This window comes from Lissotriton vulgaris, chromosome 1_1, assembly GCF_964263255.1.
Source record: "Lissotriton vulgaris chromosome 1_1, aLisVul1.2, whole genome shotgun sequence".
NCBI lineage: Eukaryota > Metazoa > Chordata > Amphibia > Caudata > Salamandridae > Lissotriton > Lissotriton vulgaris.
The window spans coordinates 1694813168-1694836100 of NC_141685.1; the positions used below are offsets into that span (position 1 = coordinate 1694813168).

General features: G+C 44.5%; 1 protein-coding gene across 1 annotated transcript in view; it reads right to left on the minus strand.

The window, feature by feature from the left end:
* Nucleotides 1-332: 332 nt before the first annotated feature.
* ASB13 (ankyrin repeat and SOCS box containing 13) overlaps nt 333-22933 on the minus strand; it is a 187442-nt gene continuing 164841 nt past the window's right edge. Inside the window, exon 6 of the mRNA XM_086918935.1 lies at nt 333-534. Coding sequence (XP_086775061.1) covers nt 407-534 — 128 coding nt within the window. The 3' untranslated portion in view covers nt 333-406. The remainder of the gene's footprint in view (nt 535-22933) is intronic.

Here is a 22933-nt window from a genome sequence, read left to right on the forward strand (position 1 = left end):
ACGTGCAGAAAGAGTAACAGAGACGAGAAATCAGGGGTCTGGGGGCCACTGTGAGACAGATCATAGCCACAGAGAATATCACTATGTAAAGGATAAAATGCGCTTAGGGAATGAACACGGATAAAAGTTAGCAATCCTACAATCAGAATAGAACATCACTTTCCATTGACAAATAAATATACAATGATAGCGACATAACAATTCACATAAAAACAAAGAGTTTCTAACAAATAATAAAAAAAAGTTCCTGGAAAACGGTGTTTTTATTGCAAAGACCTTGTGAGTTCTTCTTTCTGGCTCGGACATTTGGATGGCCCGTTTATTAAAGTCGATTGTTTCTGTTTACACATATGCTTCTTCATTTTGAGAGATTCGGTGTGCTGTCCTAAATTGTCCTTGTAGTGGTTCAGTTGTACGAAAGGTATTCTATTAATCTTGCAGGGATATTTAACTTGGCAACTTTCTCCAGTCCTCGAAGGCCAATTGCTTTCCGCAGGCTTAGTCTACAAAACTGTCTCAAAGTCCTCGGAGTCTCTGAAAGCAAAGGTTATACAGTTAGTTAAGTAAACAAGCATCAGTAAATGCATTAGGTATTGCCTATGTGATTAATAAGATGTTTTTTTTGTTGTAAGATGTAACTTGCTGAGAAGTGGTACAAAATAAGTTACAGAAAGTCTGTTAAAGGTTTAGTCCTCGACATAGTACTGAGGCGGCCCTTCTTCTTGCTTCTGAGGCTTTAAAAACTGCTGCAGATGAGGGAAGAACCACTGCCTTGATCCTTCTTGACCGGAGTGCCGCTTTTGACACGGTCTCCCACGGCCTTCTTTTGGAACGGCTTGGAGAGGCCGGGGTCGGGGGAGTGATATGGAGATGGATTAAACAGTTTCTGGAGAATAGATCCTTCCAGGTTCTACAGTTTCCTTTTGAATCCAGAGTCTGTACTCTGTCGCAAGGGGTGCCGCAGGGTTCAACTCTCTGTCCTACCCTGTTTAATATCTATGTGCGCCCCTTGGCAGATATCGTGTTGAAACATGGGGTAAAACTGGTGTCATATGCTGATGACACTCAGTTGATTGTCACCCTGGAACAAAAGGAGGCAGGAATGGCTGACAAGTTTAAGGGGTGTCTGGGGGAGCTTGCTAATTGGATGAAGCTCAACTGTTTGCAGCTGAATGCAGGTAAAAAGGAGGTGATGATAGTCGGTAAGCAGCACTCTCTTTGGTCACACCAGTGGTGGCCGGAGGAGCTGGGACCATCGCCGACCCCTAAGACCAAGGTGAAGAACTTGGGAGTATGGTTCAATGACTCACTTTTATTTTCCGAACAGACATCAACCGTGGCGGTGCCTATTTTGGCATTCTTAAGATGCTGCGACAAATCTTGGATCTTCTCCCATTAGATGCTAGACGTACCATTATACAGGCCCTTGTTACATCCTGTCTAGACTAATGCAATATCCTGTACCAAGGGGTGACCCCAAAAAAAACTGAACATCCTGCAGAAGGTTAAGAATGCTGCAGCACGTCTAATTTTGAACAATCCTAGACGGGCTTCGGTGGGGGTGGCCCTGAGGAAATTACATTGGCTTCCAATACAGGCCAGAGTCATCTTTAAGGCTTTGTGTTTTAGCCATAGGATCTTCAATAAGAAAGATCCTAGCTTTCTGCTACCCCTTCTCACCGCCTATAGACCTACACGTTGCCTAAGGTCCGTGGGCACGGCAAAGTTGATTGTGCCCAAGGTTCAGAAGGCTCGGGCTGATGGGAGCTCCTTTGGCTTCCTTACGGCGAAGGCCTGGAATAACCTCCCTGTTGATTTAAGGCTGTGCCCGTCGGAGACCTTGTTTCGAAAAAAACTTAAGACATGGCTATTCCAACATCCCCCGGATGGCCGGCAATAGGCCTTCCGTAGCTGTTCCTTGGGGGGCTCAGATTGGAGGGTGGTTGGATTTCAGTACTGGTCCATCTGTTGGGTCCTTTTAGTGTTCTAGCGCGGGGAGACTCCGTTGGTGTAACCAGGCGCTCTATAAGCTGCATAATAATAATAATAAAATGTTAGGCTTATGTACAAAAAGTCAATATATTGTGCTGTTACTAGTGGTATAGTGCGGGTAAGTAATAGCAAAAGTTTGAAAAATACAATGAAAGAAGGGAAATAAAAGAACTAATTGAGGTAATAGCAAAATGATATGTTTAGAGGAGTTCTGACAACTTTTGCGTCCGGTGCCACTGCAGAAGATGCACCATTCAAATCATGCCCCTAGTGCCTGCAAGATAACTGCATATGTGACTGCCAGTTTAGTAGTAAAATATAGTAATATTTGGTGTTAAGAGGAGTTATGACAACTTTTGGCCCAAGTGCCGCTGCACCATTCAAATCATGACCCCATTTCCTGTAAGGTAACTGTACTTGAGACTGCCTGTTTAGAAGTAAAATATTGCAATATTTGGTGCTAAGAGGGGTTCCTAGAGCCTTGGGCCCCGGTGTCACTGCACATGCTGCACCATTTAAATCAGGAACTTAGTGCCAGCAAGGTAACTGCACTTGTGACTCTTTATTTTGTAGTTAAATATAGCAATATTTGGTGATTAGAGGAGTTCTGACAACTTTTGGCCACAGTGCCACTGCACCTGCAACACCATCGAAATCATGGCACTATAGCCTGCTAGAAAACTACACTTGTGACTGCCTGTTTAATAGTAACATTTATCAATAGTCTGCGTTTGGGGGGTCCCCTAAAGGTTGGGGCCGCGGTGCCACTGCACCAGCTACACCATTCAAATCAAGCCCCTTTTAACTGCAAGGTAACTGAAATTGTGCCTGCCTGTAGAGTAGCAAAATATTGCAATATTAGGTGTTTAGAGGAGTTTGGACAACTTTTGGGCCCAGTGCCACTGCACCTGTTGCACATTCAAATCATGACCCTGTTGTCTGCAAGGCAACTGCATGTTAGTAGTAAAATATAGCAATATTAGGTGTTGAGTGGAGTGTCTGAGCTTTTGGTCCTGGTGATATTGCACCTGCTGCACCATTCCAATCATTACCCTATTGCCTGGTATATAAATGCACTTGAGACTGTCTTGTTTAGTAGTAAAATGTAGCAATAATATGGGTTTAGTGGTATCTCTAGAGATTTTGGCCCCAAAGTCACTGCACCTCCTGCACCATTCAAATCAAGTTCCTTTTAACTGCAAGGTAATTGCAATTGTGACTGCCTATTTAGTAGTCAAACATAGCAATATTGTGTGTTTAAGAGGAGTTCTGACAACTTTTGGGCCACTGCACATGCTGCACTATTGAATTCATGACCCCAATGCTTGATAATAGATAATTGCACTTATGACTGCTTGTTTAGTTGTAAAACATAGCAATAGTAGGTGTTTAATAGAGTTATGATACATTTTGGCCCCGGTCCCACTGTACATGTTACACCATTTAAATCAAGCCCCTTTTAACTGCAAGATAACTGCAATTGTGACTGCCTGTATTGTAGTAAAATATAGCAAATTAGATGTTTAGAGGAGTTTTGATAACTTTTGGGCCCGGTGCCACTGCATCTGCTGCACAATTCAAATCATGACCCTGTTGTCTGCAAGGTAACTGCACCTGTGACTGCCTATTTAGTAGTAACATATATCAATATTAGGTTTTTAGTGAGCTGCCTAGAGCTTTTGATCCTGGTGTCACTGCACCTGTTGCACTATTAAAATCATGACCCTGTTGTATGCAAGGTAACTGCACTTGTGACTGCCTGTTTAGTTTTAAATTTGAGCAATAATCTGGGTTTAGTGGGGTTCCTAGAGCTTTTGGCCACGGTGCCACTGCATCTGCCGTACAATTCAAATAAAGTCCCTTTTAAGTGCAAGATAACTGCAATTGTGACTGCCTGTTTAGTAGTCAAATATAGCAATATTATATGTTTAGAGCAGTTCTGACAACTTTTGGGCACAATGCTAATGCATCTGCTGCACCATGCAAATCATAACCGTTGTCTGCAAGGTAACTGCACTTGTGGATGCCTGTTTAGTAGTAGAATATAGCATAGCTCTTGTATATTAACTTTATTTTTAATATACAATGTTTATTACAACATTTACAATTTGATCATAATGACCAAATAGATTACGTTGAAAAAATCAATCTGATAATGCCTACGAAATGCAAAGAAAGTTACTGAGGCATGAATAGGAAATGCCACAAACGTTCTAATGCTAAAGCATCTGCTTTACACAACTAAGTAATAAAAAGCAAGCATTCCAGCATACTGTTAGAAGCTGTCTGCTTTTTCTGTGGGAAGAGAACTTATCTTGACCATGAATGGGGCTTAAACAGTGTGAACAGCTTTAGTAGAAGTATCATAAATGGGTTCAGCCAGGGAAAGTTAACCCAAAAAAAAGTTCCACGCAAAAACAAATGAACACAGCAATTCAACCATCTGGAACTGATAAAAGTCCCCTTTTAAGATATATTATAAACAAGAGATTTCACAAGCACAATGTAAGTGCCGTGCATGTGAAACCAAAAAAGCAAGCATTCCAGCTTCTGTTAGAAGGTGTCTGCCTTTTCAATAGGAAGAGATCCTATCTGGACAGTGAATGGGACTTAAACAGTGTGAACATATTGCTGACATTGTTACACATTTGAGAACTTTAAGGATAGCAGTGCTGTCACAAGGCTTCACCATGGCATGTATTTTTTTCTTTTGTTACTTCTGGTCTGATTGCGTGAGGAAGTGAGAATCATATTTTAGATTATCGTTGTTTTGTCACGTTGTGCCTTCAAACCTACCCTGAGCTCCCTGCTATCACACTTCCTAATGAAAGGTATTGGGATGACCTGGAAATTAGTGTATACAATTTTACTTATCAGTACCCATTGCTAAATTACTCTTGTAAAAAAAAAGGTGCTCTTATCATTTCCTAGCGCCAAATTACTCTATTCATTTGCTTTTGAATAGAACTTTTAATTTTGTTAACTTCTCCTGGCTGCATGCATTTAAGATATTTCTACACAAAAGCGAATGAACAGAGTAATTTGGCGACAGGAAATGATAAGAGCACCTTTTTAAGATATAATAAATACAAGAGATTTCACAAGACAGGCGAAACCTAAAAAGTGGTCGTAGTGTCTTCCTTTTATGTCAATGAGTGTGGAGGAACTATTTTCCCACTCAATGGGTGAAAAATCTCTCAGTTTTTCCATCGCCCTTGTCTTCTTGCAGTCAGAGGCATTTGTCAAACTGCTGGAGTCCCCTCATCGATCAGGTCATATAGCGCTTAAATCACAATCCATGTGCTATCGCAGAAGTGTCATCGGAGAAATGAGTCTTCCTCTCTCAAGTTAGCCTTGCAAAACAATGTCTGAATTAGGGAATGATGACACAAATCACAAAGGAAAACAGAAAGGCATGGATAGAAGTTTAAATCATCATAAGCATAGTAAAGGAAACAACATTTTTTATTGTGTTTCTCCTAAAATATAAACTGAAATGGGTGACATACTTAAACACAGAAGGGTTTGAGTCTTTTTTTAATATTACTGCCCATTTCATTAACTTCCTGTACCCACAGTTTCTTGGACCTCTTCACAGTATTACTTGTAATAAGTACATTCCAACCCATTTCTTACGTCATCACACAACAGTGGCAGTAATACTCTCTGAGGCAAACAGATCGATTGCTCATGCTAGCGTGTGATGGTCACTTTGCTTGAAAAGAAAATGCTACTTACCCAGTATGCATCTGTTCTTGGCATGTAGCGCTGTAGATTCACATGCTTTGTATAGCTTTCCATCTAGTGTTGTGTCTGGATATTTACACTTTGTTTTTTGTTCGAAGTCTTTTCCGGTCACAATGTAGATGACCCCTCCTTTCGGTGATAGTGAGCATGGGCATCGACTCCATTGTTAGATTGTTTGCCGCAGAGGGTGATAATGGAGTTAGTAAGGGTAGTAAGGGATGTCCATGTATATATGTATCTAAGTAAGATGTTACTGCAACAGGTATAGGTACCCAGGGATGTGGGTGGGCGCATGTGAATCTACAGCTCTACGTGCTGAGAATAGATGCATACTGGGTAAGTAGCATTTTCCGTTCGAGGCATGTGAACTGTAGATCACAGGCTTTGCATAGACTATAAAGCAGTTATCTCCCAAGCGGTGGCTAGCCTGTAGCTGTTGCAATTGTCTGAAATAGTGTACGTAAAACTGCTTGGCCCACACTAGCTTGCTGTCTTGCTAACACATTTACATAATAGTGTTTTGTGAATGTGTGAAGTGTAGACCATGTTGCGGCTTTGCAAATGTCATCTGTAGGTATATTTCCTAAGAATGCCACAGAGGCCCCTAGTTTGCACGTTGAGTGCGCTCTTGGGGGTATTGTCAATGTTTGTTTTGCTTTTGCATAGTATGTCTGAATACATTTGACTGTCCACCTTGCAATACCTGATTTTGGTATAGGATTGCCGTTATGTGGTGGAGCAAAAGCCACTAATAGTTTTGTCTTACAGAAAGGTGTTGTCCTTTCTATAGAGTAAAGAAGTGCTCTTTTCACATCTGAGGTGTGTAAAGCACGTTCTGCCACAGAATCTGGTTGAGGGAAGAACACAGGCAACTCAACAGATTGGTTGATATGAAAGGCAGATATGACCTTAGGTAGGAATTCAGGGTTGGTCCGAAGAACCACTTTGTTTTGGTGTATTTGTAAAAATGGTTCTTTTATGGTTAATGCCTGAAGCTCACCTAATCTCCTCAGTGATGTGATAGCTATGAGGAAAGCTACCTTCTAAGTGAGAAATTGCCGTTCAGATCCATGCAATGGCCCAAAAGGTGGACCCTTTACGCTGGTGAGGACAATGTTGCGATTCCACACTGGATCAGGTGTAAGTCTTGGCGGAATGATTCTTTTAAGTCCATAAATGCTTTATTGACATGCACTCTGAAGAGAGACAGATGTATGTTCTGTAGGTATGTAGCTATTGCAGAAAAATGTAAGCGTATGGATGTGTATACTAAATTGGAATGCTTCAGATGTAATAGATAGCAAATGATGATTTGAACTGAAGCATCAAGTGGATTGATTTGATTATTTTTACAGTATATCACAAACCGCTTCCACTTTGCTGCATAGCATGCTCTTGTGGTAGGATGTCTAACCTCTTTGATAATGTTCATGCAGTCTGGCGGGAGATTAAGGTAGCCAAACTCTAAGATTTCAGGTGCCAGATTGCAAGGTTGAGATGATTAAGATCTGGATGTCTTATCTCTCCATGGCTCTGAGTGAGGAGATTGGGACGAGATGTAGTTTTTGGTGGGGAACTACGGAGAGCTCCAACAGAGTTGTGAACCAGGGTTGACAGGCCCATGTGGGAGCAACAAGAATTAGTGTCAGGGACGACTGTCTGATCTTCCAAACCATAACTAGAATAAGTGGGAGAGGCAGAAAAGCGTAGGCAAATATCCCTGACCAATTCATCCATAGTGCGTTTCCTCTGGACAATGGGTGTGGATACCTGGATGCGAGGCTTGGGCATTTTGTGTTAAAGTTTGTGGCGAATAGATCTTTGTATGGAAAGCACCACGTTTGAAAGAATGGGAGGAAAACATGAGGGTGGTGTTCCCATTCGTGGATCTGTTGTCTTTGACGACTGAGCAGATTTGCAATCTGCTTGTTTACTCCTGGATGGTGTTCTTCGAGGAGATACATTTTATGATGTATAGCCCATCTCCAGACGGTCTGTGCTCGTTGTGACAGCTGGAGAGAGTGGGTGCCTCCTGTTTTTTTATGTAGTACATTGCTGTCAAGTTGTCTGTACAAATCAGGACAGTTTTGCCTACTAGATGAACTTGAAAAGCTTTGAGCACTAGAAAAATCGCTAGCAGCTCTAGATATTTTATCTGAAGCAGCTTTTGCTGCAGGCTCCACATGCCCTGAATTGTATGCAACTGGAGATCAGCTCCCCAACCAGTGAGCAATGCGTCTGCTGTTAGCACTGGCTGTGGAACTGGGTCGATGAAGGGCGGCCCTTTTGAAAGGTTTTGTGTATTTCACCACTGCAGAGAGCGATGGGTGCGGCCGTCTACCAACACTAGATTCGATAACAGACCCTGAGCCTAGTTCCAGTCACGTGCTAAGCACTCCTGGAGGGGACACATTAAAAGTCTTGCATAAGGTACTATTTGGATTTATTTATTTATTTATTTATTTATTTAAACTTATAAAGCGCGCAAATGCCCTGGGGCGTCTCGGACGGTGGCAGAGTGATAGGCAGACTATTGATTAAACAGCCAGGTCTTTATTTTTCTTCTGAAGGCCAGCAGATTTTGAGAGGCTCTGATCTCCAGCGGGAGGGTGTGGAATTTGACTAAAAAGCTCCCTTTTCCTCTGGTGTCCCATCATGCACCCTATCCATCCTAACGTCGACCAGGCAAGCAGATTCTCCTATTTTCAAGCACAAACCCCGTTGCACCCCCGCTTGCCTGCTCTCTTTCTCATAAAATCTGATACATGCAAAGAATAATGTCCAGCTACCATGTAACCTACGGGTTTCCGTCCCGTTCGATATTTTCCCTTAGACAAGAACGGAGTCAGTCGGATGGTTGACTCGGAAAACTCCCCTTCCCTAACTCTGTCATCGCAGCTCTCGTTCATCAATGATTTCCTAGTTTGCGAGGACAGCCACGGGTTGGGTTAACAACCAAGGGAAAACCTAATCACACACACGAGACAGCCACGAAGAATAGTTTACTACAGCCCATTCTCCTTCTTCCCCGCTGCACACACATACCATTGTGAAACATCACCACCCTTGTGTACGAAGTAAAGAACGCACAATGCCTCGTCCTCTTTACCTTTCCGACAGAAATGACCCTGTGACAATGTCTCGATTCTCTGTCTTCAGATACCAGCAACTCTGTAACTTGCCACCACAATCACTCCGATGCAATATGTTTGTTTGAATGCTATTCAGGTTATTCTTCAAACGAGAACAAGTATGCTATGTTTACTGTATGATTACTTCATGAAATGATTGAATCGAGTCTAAGGGAAACTCCTTCCTTTCAATTGTACTCGTATTGTATAAAAGTGCTGATATGTTCCAAGCAAGTAGACTACTCCTGAACCCGCTTGGTGAAGGAGCTCTCCCTTAACTCGAGTTCTGGAATAAAACCCTTTCAACTCGAAGACCACGGACTCTGCTCCTCATTTTATGCATTACCATTTTCTTGGGTAATTATAGAAATTCCGACACGGCGTAAATAACTAGCTCTTTATTTACCACAAGGGTATTCCATAGTTTTGTGACCGTGACAACAAAACGTCGATCACCCCAAGAGACGGTTTTGGTACGCAACACTGACAAGAGAAATGCATTGGAGGATCGAAGTGGCCTGTCGGGAATGTGGATAGCTAGACATTTTATTAAGAACTGGGGACCTAGATTTCGGGAGGCTTTGTAGGCAATACATAATGCCTTGAATTTAATTCGATTCATCACCGGGAGCCAGTGGTATCTTTTAATTACATGTGCAATGGACTTGAATTTAGGGGTTCCTGACAGCATTCTGGCTTCTGCGTTCTGCACAGATTGCAGTTTTTGAATAACCCTTTTCTGTGCATTGGAGAAGAGTCCGTCACAATAATCCAGGGATGATATCAACAATGCACCAACCAAGGTCCTTCCTGCATTAAGAGGGAGAAACTGTAAGATCTTTTTAATTATCCGAATTTTATAAAAAGAGGCTGAGACAATTGTATTGGCATGTGATGCAAAAGTCAGTTTGTCATCAAATATTATACCTAAGTTCCTGACCTTGGAAACCGGGTTTGGTGGGGGACCAAGAGCTGATGGCCACCAGGAGCTGGACCAGATGGGAGACAGCTTACCAAAAATCATAACCTCCGTTTTATCGGAGTTGAGTTTAAGACAATTGCTGGCCATCCAGCTACTGATGGCCAGCATGCCTTTTTGGAAGCTTTCAGCAACCAGCTGTGTGTCATCAGCGTACGATGTTAGGCCCATCCCATGTGCCTTGATGACTCTGGCTAAGTCCGACACATAGATGTTAAAAAGCGTCGGACTTAGGGATGAGCCCTGAGGAACACCCCACGGTAGTGTCATCTGGGCAGAGTGGAAGTTGCCCAATGTTACAGTCTGGGTCCGATTAGAGAGAAAGGAGGACAGCAGATCTCTTGCTTTGTCCTGGATGCCCATCGCAGTGACACGGTCGATTAGGGTGTTATGATCGCCTGTGTCAAATGCCGCGGAGAGGTCCAGCAGAATAAGAACTGCCGACCCTCCTTGGTCAAGGATGACTCTTATTTCCTCTTATGCCTTAATTAATGCAGTCTCGATGCTGTGACTTTTGCGAAATACAAATTCGGTATCATCTAACCGATGATGATCCTCCATGAATTTAGAAATTTGAAGGTTCATAGCTTTTTCAACCACTTTGGCCGGGAAAGGCAAACTGGCAATAGGCCTATAATTTTTGGTATCCTCCGGATCCAAATGGGATTTTTTCAATAGAGGTTTTAGTATGGTGTTTTTCCAGGCAGTTGGATATATCCCAGAGGAAAATGTTGCATTACAGATCTCAGTTAGTACAGGGGCTCTTGTTTCTGTAACAGGTACAAGAACAGCTGGTGGACAGGGGTCATTCGCTGAGCCAGACTTAATAGTAGTCATGATATTAATGATTTGTGCTACGCTAACTTTTTGAAATTGCACTAAGACATGAGCTGGCGCATCTGTGACTGCAAGTTGAGCAGACGAATTTCCTTGAACAGAGAAATTGGCGTAAATATTATTTACTTTATCGTAAAAATAGTCCGGCAAGGAATTACACAAGGCTTGTGAAGGTGCAGGAGTAGCTACTGACACTTGATGTGATAACTTGGTGACTACTTGGTAGAGTTGTTTATTTGAATTCTTAGCCAATTCAATCTGCGCTGTAAAATATATGCTTTTTTCTTGAATGATCATTAATTTATACTTCGCTAATTCACTCTTATACAGAAGTTTTTCTTCAATGGCATCAAATTTACGCCAGTGTCTTTCCTGATTTCTACACTTTTGTTTTTGTTCCCTGAGTGCGTTAGTGAACCAGGGGGCTGATGGAAGACTACGATTTTTAGATATATTTTTAGTTGGCACTAGCTCATCCGTCGCATTGCGGAGCCAATTATTATAAGCTGTTGAGGCTATGTTTGGGTCATCCAACACCTCAGGTTGATTGGAGGACAGATTTGTCATTAGCTGTTGATTATCTAAGTTTTTCCAAACCTTAAATGCAACCGTTCCATTCGCAGATGCCTTAGTGGACAAGTGGTTGTCAAGTAGTATCTTAAATATAACCGCATGGTGGTCAGACCATGCTAGAGGCAGAATTTCTTTTATAGAGATATTTTTGGAGTTTGAAAAAAGACCATCTAATATGTGACCGGCAACATGAGTACTGTCCAAGACTAGCTGTGATAAGCCTACTGACTCAAGGTCTGCCAATAAGGTCTTGGTGTCCTTATCATATACATTTTCAAGGTGAAAATTGAAATCTCTAAAGATTGTGAAAGTGCATTCGACTGCTATGGACTCCGCCACATCACTTACCCCCAGATGCATCAAGCATCCATTTTGCGATTCCTTATTAACGAAAAATAAGGAATCGCTAATAAGGAATAGCAAAATGCTATGCAAGAAGAACTCGCTCAAAAAATAGCGAATTCTTACAATTCCTTAAATGCGACTCGCAAATTGCGAGTCGCAATTAAGGAATACCTCCTCATTCATTCCTATGGGCCTAGAGGCCCATAGGAATGAATGGGAAGACATTCTCAATTTGCGAATCGCAAATTGAGAATGCGATTTCAAGGGTGCAGGGGTTTACAAAGGACACCCTGTTGCACCCCTGAAATTGATCTGTGCACATATGTTGCACAGACACATGCCCTTAGGGCATGTGTGTGTGCAACATGAAACTTTGAAAAATGCACAAAAGTGCATTTTTCAAAGTTTTTGCAAATTACCATGAAGTTGAACTTCATGGTAATTTGCTACTCCTATTAGCGAAATCGCTAATTTTTAAACTTTGATGCATTTCATTTAAGGAATCTCAATTTGAGATTCCTTAAATGCAAGTAATCGCAATTTTGCGAATTCTTAATTTGCGATTTTTGCATTTGGGATGATGCATCCCAAATGCAAAAATACCGGTCACAAAGGGGCAGATTCTGACAATCTGCCCCTTTGCGAGCGGATTTTACCTTCATGAAGCTATGCCTAAGAGTGGTCAGAAATTCCATCCTAGAACCCGGAGGTCTATAGAGTAGAATGCCTTTAAAGACTTGGGAGGGGGTCAGTGAGATGGAAAAATATATTGCTTCGCAAGTTGTCAGGGGAGCGTGAAGTATCTTGGTCGAGAATTTGCTGCGCAAAATTATTGCTAACCCACCCCCTTTTTTGTCTACTCTGTCCTGTCTCACAGTGTTATAGCCCTCGGGCGTGGCAACTACCAGGTCTGGTTCAGATCCCAAGTCGGTCCATGTTTCTGTAATGAACAGAAGATCAATTTTGTGGTCAGAAAAAAAGTCTGCAATCTCCTCTTTATGTTTGCCCAGTGAACGGGCATGAATGAGGTCAGCTACTAAATTAATTCCTTTTTTATTGTTTGATACTTTGGGTGGTGTAAGTGTCAGACTTTAAATCAGTGACAGGTTTAAAATGACAATGAGTACAGGCTTTTGTTCACAGTTTAAAAGGGCCATCTAGAATAAGCGAAGTACAAGATCTATTTTTTGTTGGGCACAATTGTAAGAGTTCTGTACCTGAATAAGATTTCATTGGTGCTAGGCACTGCCGGCAAGAGGGTATGGCCCTGGGCACGGTCCAGGCGCGGACAGGCGCAGATGGGCTTGCCTTTGGCACGCCGCCGGCGCACTTCCGCTGCGCATGCGCGATCTGTGTACCCTAAGTACTGGGGATGGTGCCAAAGACTGAAGTGCTGACACCGACATCCGCCGGTAGTTGGGCAGATCTCCCAACAAAGCCCTCCGAACAATCGGCACGAGCCGTGTCGGACCGGGGCCAAGGGAGTGTTAAACTGCCAATAAATCAATGGATGAATGTACGTAGGCTACAGAGTTTTACAAAGCAACGTGCGTTTAAAATGAAATAACGATATAACAATTAAAACACCTTTGTAAGCAGCAGGATGCAAGATTCCATCATCCCTAGCAACTGCATGAACACTCGACCTGGCAATGAGTGTTGAGGCTGAAACTGACAGAGTGGAGTCTGCATGTTGCGGATTCTAGCCGGATTGGGGTAGGTTATAGCTTTTTGTGTATCTATCGTGGCTCCCAGATACGCCTGTGTGTTGGATGGTTGGAGATGACACTTGGACAGATTTACTGTGAATCCAAGATCGGGGAGCAAATGTACTGTTTTATGAGCTTGACATAGACAGCTTTGTTGCGAGCTGGCTTTTATGAGCCAGTCGTCTAAGTATGGGAAGACGTGAATGTGTTGTCTTCGTAGATGAGCTGAGACTACTGCCAGGCATTTGGTGAAAACCCTGGGTGCGGTAGTTAATCCGAATGGGAGCACCTTGAACTGGTAACGCTGGCCTGCTACTACGAACCTGAGGTATTTGCGGTGAGCCGTGTGTATTGGGATATGGAAATAGGCATCCTTTAAGTCCAAAGTGGATAGAAAGTCACCTTTGTGCGGGAACACTTGTTGGAATGTCACCATGTGAAAGTGGTCAGACTGAATGTATAAGAATTAGTTCTCTGAGGCTTAGTATAGGCCTGTTTGGGAATTACGAAGTACAGGGAGTATACCCCGGCCCCGTCATATTGTAATGGGACTGGTTCTATAGCTCCTTTTTCTAATGGAGAGATAACTTCTTGCTTCAGAAGGGAGAGATGTTCTTGTGACATTGTGTAAGATCTTGGGAGAATGTTTGGGGGAGTTCTGTAAGTTCTAGGCAGTAATCATATTGAATAATTTGTAGAAACCATTTGTCTGAGGTGATTGTGTTTCAGACAGGTAGAGATTGGGAGAGACGTCCCCCGACAGGAGTGGAATGAAGGGGGGGGCGGGATCGGAAGGAAGTCACTGCTTGTTATTTGCAGGGGAAGTGCACGTGGAGTTGCCTCTGCCTCTTCCCTTACGGTTGTTTCCACTAAAACTTCCTATAAAATAGCCTCTTGATCATGGCGTTTGGTTGTTGCCCTTGTAAAAGGAAGAGGGATTCTCTGTGGATATATTCTTGGAGCCACCCATGTAAAAGGAGCGACGAAAGGAACCCCTGTTAGAAGGTAACTGCAAAGCCCCCATTGGACTTTCCGACCTCAGTGTCTTTTTTAATTTTTTCCAGCGAGGTGTCAACTGCTGGGCTAAAGAGGTGTTCTTTTGTGAAATTAATGTATGAGAATAGAAGCTTGCAGCTCAGGTTTGAATCCTGAGATTCTCAACCAAGCATGCCTGCGTAACAGTACACTGGTGTTTACTGCGCAGGTTACTGTGTCTGCTGCATCTAGGGTGCATCTAATGGAGGTATTGGTAATAAGTTTTCCCTCCTGGATAAGATCATTAGCCTTAGATTTAAGCTCATCAGGCAGAAATTAAAGGAGCTTTTTTAAGTCATCATAATGAGCCCTATCATATCGAGCTAACTAAGCTTTAACATTAGCAATGCGCCAATGATTGCCTGCTTGCAACGCTATCCTTTTGCCCGAGGCATCAATTAACTTCGGCTCCTTATCAGGAGGAGGGCCGCACCTGTAGTCTGCGAGTTACCTCTCTTGCGAGAGTTGGAAACAAGAGAGTCTAAGAGCAGCTGACCCTTGATGTAGGCGGGGTCAGTAGGTGCAGGTTAATATTTTTTCTCCACCCTAGGAGACTTAATCTGCGTGCTTCAACATCCCTTTAAACATTGGCAGTATATGAGTAGCTCTCTAAAAGGAACTAAGCATCTCAAATAGGAAATCCTCTTCTAAAGCCTCCTTATGCAGCGCCATTCCATGATACTGAGCCGCCCTGTTAAGTAACTCAATGTATCCTCTATTGTCATCGGGTGGTGAGGGTCTGGCCGGATATAAATTGGGGTCATTTTCTGGGTTTAGATCAGTGTTATAGTTATCCCTTGGGTCAGTATCCTGTGACCTATTCTCATCCCCATCCCATTCATCCTGTGGGTCAGGTGATAGTGGTGGTGGTGATTTTTTTTGGATAAAAATGTTGATTTTAGTTACATTAGGTACGACAATTCGCGAACAGTTAAATGATTAATCTCGCGTCACACAACCCCACTAAATCTTACAAGATACAGACAGTAAGCGGGCAACCCAAATTTAAGCCATAATAGTCATCCATTTGCTCCACACCCTACGGAACTTCTTCGGGCACCTCTGTGCTTCATACATAGGTTTTTCCTGTGTAGGACACCAGTCTACCCCCTCCTACCATTTCCTGAGGCTAGGTGTATCAGGGTGTTTCCAATTGGCGGCTATGTCTTGCTTTGCTACAACCATAGCTGTGTTAAAAAATAGCTTTTCATTTCTAGACCCATTCAGCCCATCCGTAAACCCCAGGAGAGTGTGTTGTGGATCATGGGGAACTTCCCACCCCAAGACTTCTGTGAGTTCCTCATCAATGCCCCCCCAGAAACGTAACAGTTGCCACTTGGGGACATGCCTAGACCATGTGGAAGAAATCAGTTGAATCAGGCGAAGTCTAGCCAATGCAGTGACCATCTTAGGCACCATGAGTGCGTCCCTCCATTCCTCCTCCTCAACTGGACCCACCCATTCCTCCTATTGGTTTCAGAGCTGGTCTAGCGTGGCTGGTGTGCTTTTGATTCGTGTACGGTAGATGCAGGAGATGCCCCCCTTCCCCAAATTACCCATCATAATCTGTGTCTCAGGGGGGTTGTAGTCTTGAACAGCTGTGCCGTCTTATGTGCGAATGGAGAGCGTGGCACAACTGCAGGTACTTATAAAATAGTGACGGATCATCAATGTACCATAGTTTTCCCTCCAGAGCTCCTCCAAATCTTGGCTGAGCCAAACAACCAGTTAGCGAACGGGGTCCCGGGCCAAAGTTAGGTGTACGTTGGGAGTGAAAGTCACTGTGGCATACTGAGCGGGAACAAAATGGACTTCACCCAGTTGATGGAGATGCCCGACATACTGCTGAAGCATACTGAGCGGGAACAAAATGGACTTCAGCCAGTTGATGGAGATGCCCGACATGTGGGGGTGTGCACGAAGGGATGACATGTCTAAGTTAGCATAGAGATTTACTGCAATGCGCTATACAGCAGCACTGCTGGCTTGTATTTTTGATGGTCGTCAAAAAGTTCGACCCACAGTCACTCGCCCTTGGTTTGTGAAAGATCCCAGCCAAGTTTTTTACGGCCCTGTAACCGTCTCCATATCACCTGGTGCGAGCCTCCTTCCCTAGGTAATGCGTCAATAATGGCACGTAATTGCACAGCGGCTTGTGGGTGAGGGCAACATGTCTATCTACACCAGAGGTCTTCAAACTTTGGGGTGCCGAGACCCCCATGTCAACATTTTCAGTCGTAAGGACCCCCTCCTGACAAACATTTCCAAACCTGTAGGCAGGGCTACTGGAATTATGAGGCAGGTGAGGACCAAATTACACGACAGGCTTGACTAAATTGCGTGGGAAGAAAATTTTAATAATGTTATGTGATGCCGCGTTTTTTTTGGATAGAATTGCTTCATGATTTTAATATTTTTTGCACACAGTAACACTGAGGAAAGATTTCACCCCATCAGTACCAGTTTATAACCAAAACACAGCAATTAACATCAGAAAGATGTCTAGTCAACATTTGTGATAAGCCATCCACTCCACAGGAATACGTGCTGTCACATTAGAAGCTCACCTGGCCCTGGCTGGGAGCAGCAGGGGCCCCTTAAAACCCTGGCGGTCTTGTGCAGAGTTAAGCAATTTACCCATGCCGCTTTCTTCTCAACCCTCCCTTCCATCCCTCTCTCCTCTCCTCTCCCAATCCCGGATCCCTCTCTCACATTGCCCCCATTTTCTTTCACCCCTTTTTACAACTTCTGAACTCTCCCCATTCAACTTCTCACTTCACCCTTAATCACCTCTTGCCATTCTGTCTTTTCACTGCCCTCATCTCGAACAGTCTCTCGCATTTATCTCATGGCCTCTCTGGCCCCATCACCTCCCGTGCCAATCTGCACTTCTCATTCACCTCAAGTCTCTCCATTCAAATTGTTGTCTATTTGTATCTTACACCTCTCCAGTCCCCCCATTCATATTTCATATCTCTCCTTTTTTCTTCCACACCTTTTTGAACCAATGACCCTCTCCCCTGTTACCTCAGCACCAGTGCTTAATTTGAGCAGGTGGTTTCCGGTGCTCCGCACTGGCACCAAATTGTGCACACTGGCACTATGATCGTCTGCCACATGGTGGCTCTGTGTAATTTAGAGATGAGCAGAACAGCTATTTATTAATTCAATATACATTAAAAACTCCTGCCATTCTTATAGCTTTGGGTGCTTAAAATAGTCACACTTGTACAAGTGTTATGATTGGTAGGCGCTTAGGTATTATCATTGGCTGCACAGGCAAGGCAATGGGTGGGTGGTTAAAGTTGCAGTGGCCTCCTGGTGAGGTCCCTGGCACATCTTTCATTACAAATTAATCACTGCTCAACACCCACCCCAGTACTCCCTCTCTTCCCCTATCGCTGCAGTCCCTCACCCATGTCGCATCATATTACTTTTTAGGTCACAGATCATCTCTAAGCTATCTTCTCTCACACTTTAACAGTAGCCCTCCTCTGTACTCTCAATTTTCCCTCACACTCACTTCTTGCCTGTCTGCACTTCCCTTCGGAACTTCACATTTCTCCTCATCCCTGACCTCTTCAATCAAATTATCCCACTCCCTTGCTGTCCTTTCTTATCTCCTCACCGAGCACACAGGTTGGACCCGTATGCTCCTCTTGGCCTGTGCCACTCTGCTTATCGTTCCCTAATTCAGGAATTGTCTGTCTTGCTGTTTTGGTGCAGGCCACACAGTTATGGAACGAGCACCCTCCTTTGCTTCGCTCCACCAAGAATCTATTATCCTTTAGGAAGATATAAAAACCTGGCTCTATGCTCTGTAGGTCACCCCATTTGGCTGGTTCTCCTTCCCCTTCTATGTGTTTCTCATTTGCCTTCAGGCAGCAGATGGCTATTAGCCCCAGGACTCCTTTTGGTAACTGTAGCACACTACAAATGTAAATAATAATAGTAATAGGCAGAAGCAGGGGAGCCACAGGACCCAAACTTCGCGGGGGCCTACATTCCCAGACAGGGCTGGCCCTAGCACTGGTCACACATGGTGCAACACTCTTTTTTGGTGCCCCTCCTCAGTTTCCTCCTTCTCCATAAATTCCCTCACTATCACTCACCAACAATGCACCTCATCTCTCTGTAGCACCTTTCTGACAAACATTTTTTTTTTATAGCGCTACTCATAGTTTACTCACACTCAGTTCTGTGATCTGCATAGTAAATGTTCTTTGTAGCAGGCACATTAACCCTTTGCACTCTGGATGACACGAGTGCCCATGTGAGTGCACGGTGAGCGATGCAACAGTGTGAGAGTAGGGAAAAAGGAGTGACTGCAGGGTGAGTGAGGTGACCATATGAATTTGGGTGTGTATGTAAGTGCAGAGTGGGATGAACGAATGCATGGTTAATGATGAACTTGTTTGAGTGAGTTGCAAATTGAGCAGTAAGGGGGCAGATGAATGAGGTGTCACATGAGTGCCGGATGAGTGCAGTTGAGTAGTGTGACTGCAGGGTGAGGTACAGGGTGAACAGCACAAGTGCATTGCGAGTGCAGAGTGATCACTGTGAGTGCAGGGTGAGAGGGTGAATGGTGTGAGTGCATGGGGATCAGTGTGAGTGCATTGTGTCGCTGTGCAGGGTGAGGGTGAAAGTGAAGTGCAAGAATGAGAAGTGAGTTCTCTGAATGCAGGGTGCATTTTCAGACACTTGAAGTTACTCATCATATTATTGACGGCGGCGTAGGGTTTAAGATACAAGTTAAACTATTGCTATTATTCAGGGATCGAGGGTGGAGGAAATAAATAATATGCTGATCCTGCAACATACTTCCAGTCCTATGGTTAGGGTTGCCTGCCCAGTATTATGATTTCCCAGGTGGTACAAAAATAAACCTAAAGCTGTATATTTCAGCACTCATCTTTGCGTACATGGAACAGCAAATATAAATAGAAAGCACTTATAATTGTGTTCTAGGGCTGCCTCAATGATCCATGACTGATATTTACAGGGAACAAAGACAGAAAAGTCACATTACGAATGAATGCATATGATTTTATTTACAAACATATTTAGAGTCGAGGAGGCCTTTTCAGGCTCTTTAAACATCAAATGGCTGGTATTCTTTTTTTCCCAACCCTACTGTATATTTCTTTTCATGAAATGCATTCTCACATTACTGCAGTAAATGTAAAATACAAATGTAAGGAATAGGCACAGTGGGGGCCCAAGGGTTACTGGAATTAGAAAAAAAACCTAAGCCTCAGTAACCAGTTTACAAAAGGTATGTAAACATGGAAATGGTCTTTAAAGACCTGTGAAAAACTCAGCTGTGCCATGCTGTGCTGGAGATAAGACTGCAGACACAGCCCAGCGCAGCCCACAGCAGCTCGAGCTGAGACACACTACGGGGAGGAGCGGGGCTGAATCCCTTGTAGTTCTATGGGCCTGGTCAGAAGTGTGACAGGGAATGTGTGACCCCCCTTCCATCACTCCACGGCCTCCCTGGGGGTCGCGCCCCACACTTTGAAGACCCCTGATCTACACTAACATCCAGAACCACATTGAAGTCCCCGCCCCATAACACAGCTCCTGGGCGCATAGTGCTCACCAGGTGAAAGACCTCCACAAAGAAGCAGGGGTCATCCATGTTGGAGCCATACATGGACACCAATATTAGCGGGTGTCCCTGTAGAGTCCCCGCAATGAGTACAGATCGCCCCGCTGTATCGCAGAACGTGGAGCGTGTGCGCCAATGAAGCCCTCTGCGGAGCACTACGGCAACACCCCGGGCATAGTTCAAATAGCAGGCCACATACTTCTCACCTGTCCAGTTCGCCCTCAGTCACATCGGTGTTGCATCTGTCAAGTGCAGCTCTTGCAGGAGGCAAGTGTCAATTTTATGTCTCTGTAAGTAGGCAAAGACTTGTTGGGCCTTCCGCCTGTCATTCATTCCCCGGATATTCCAGGTCAAGCATTTAACTGCCGCCATCAGGGAGCAAACGTAACGTCAGTGGTGATAATGGCAAGTCGGGAGTATGCCGTTCAGAGAGGGGAAGTCGTGAAACTGAGTGGCAAAACAGAGGAATCAAACAATCATACAGTATAAACAATGCAGCAAACCAAAACCCACTACCCCTTTTAGCCCCCCAAATGGGCCAAATAAGGCCAACCCTCCCACTCAACAACCCCTTTAGGAAAATCAAGATGAACATAAGGAGACTAATCACAAGTGGGGTGAGGTGACTGCCCGGCACCGTGTGCACTGGGTGGCCGGATAGGTGATTGGGGCAGCAAAGGGCAAACGCTTATCAACTGCTGAGTCAAATTAGTAGTCCCCGACAATCTGCATTGAGCGGGGACCTACAGATGTACAGTTCCAACGGAGGATGAGATGAGGTAGGCCAGCCCCGGTTCCAGCACCAATAATCCTGCGACTCAAAATCACGTGGGCCCAGATCCTTCAGTCATTATCACTAATCTGGCTTCAGCCGAGCCCCCAGGGGAGGGCTGTCAAACTGGTCCCTCAGCAGGGAGGTCTCTGGTGAATTTGGCAACCACTTTAGGGACAGTAAAGACGTGGGTCTTTCCCGGTGTGACACACAGAGGTTGGCTGGGTAGATCAGAGTATTTAGCATCAGTTTTTCTAGGGGGTACGCTTATCAGGGCAAAAGTCCCACCTGGTGGTCTGCACAGCCTGGGTAAAATCCGGAAAGAAAGAGATGTCGCTGCCATGGAACTGCAGAGGCCGGTGGTCCCTAGAAAGGCAGAGCGCAGCGTCCCGGTAATTTAAGAGCCTCGCTATTATGGAGAGTGCAGGGGCCCTGGAGGAGGGCGCTGTCCCGTAGATCTGTGCCGCGTACTATAATCAGCTTGGGGGAGGGCCTCCCCAAAAAGGGCACGCAGTATTTTTTCTACGAAGTCCTCCTGCGGTCCATAGCAGTCAACTCCAGAACGCTCAGGATTCTCAAATTGTTGAGCCACAATTGTGCTGCCAAATCCTCATTCTTATAGTGAATAACTTAAAGGACTTTTCCCATCTGCAGCAATCGTTCCCCTGCCATAATAAGGCCGCGGCCACCGGGGGGAGTAGATGGGGCAACTCCCCCCTCCACCACCCCCCAGTGCCGCCTAGCTCCACATGATCCAGAGGGGGCAAGCACGCCCACAAGGTCACTCACCGTTGGGACTGTCTAGGGGCCCCCAAAATGCACAGTCCTCTCAGCAGAATGCAAGGCCTCCAATCGAGGATGCCAGTTTACATCCGCACTCATCCAGTGCCACTCTTCACCAGTTCATGTTCCCATGACGTCATCGGCCACCTGTTCCCATGACAGGGCTTCAAACGTGCTGCCACCAAAGGTCGTAGCCCAGGCCTCACAGCACACACTAGGCCCCCAGAGGCATCATACGAAGCAAGAAAACCTAGGGGATCAGGGGCATCAACTAGTTTACCCCGATGTCGCCACACTAAGCAGAGAAATACCAAATTGGCAATCTGGCCAGCAGAGCTAACTCAGAAGGCGGCCATCTTGCTACCAGGCTCGCACCCTCCTCCCCTCACTAGCAGAAACCTTATACTAACAGCCTGACAGAGTTGTGGCCATCAGTCTAAGCATCTCCCAGGGTGTCAGGGACTTTATTTTGCACTTTACAGACGTAAACTCCCGCTTTGGAAGTTTGTTTAGGTCAAAAAAGTTTGCTGAGCGGCCACATGAAACATGGCTTGGAAGCGGCTCCTCTTAAGACAGACATCTTCGCCAGGCAGACGTAGATGTATAAATATAGCAGGAGGTATTCCACCAGGGCAGCGGAGGTAGTACCTTTACCCCTCTGGCAGACGATGGACCATCCACCAAACCCTAGATGAGGGCCACAGTTTTTTATTTTTTTTAAAACTTTTTTGTAGTCTGAACTGGTTTGCACAGACTTTTAATTTGCCATCAGGGATTACCTCAATTAAAAACAGGTTTCTGCATGAAGTGCAAGTTTTCCCAAGCATTTGCAATGCAATAGGTCTTGCAATTGCAAGATTTTGAGCTATTGGCATTGTACATGACAATGCCTTTTATTTATGTGTTTAAAAAACCTGCAATAATAAAAGGCATTGTCATTATGATACCAATAGGTCAAAGTTTCAAAAATGGGAGACCTATTACATTGCAAGCACCTCATGCTGCGCTTTCACGTTAATTGAGGCCACGCCCCATTCTTCAGTTGAGCTGTGTCAGAAGAAAGGTCCGCTGCAGCTATTAAAGTTAAAGCGCGATATGGCGCTCTTTTACCCAAGAAAAGCATTTGTTTGTCAAGTTGACAAACTAATGCTTTTTTGTGTAAAAGCACCCTGTGAAAGCGCGCATGGCTCGCTGAAAAGCGCTGGATGTTGCAGGAAAGCATGTAGTGCCTGCAATAGGAGAAACGCATTAAAGAAAATAGTGCTTACAGACTAAATAAAATGTACTGTGTAACAAACGAAGTAAAAGGGCAAGTCCTGATGGGAGATTACAAATGAAGAGAAGGCGGTACTAAGGAGGGACTAACAAGCCTGTTTACGAATCAGAAACCAGCATTTACAAAGGACAATGACACAAGCC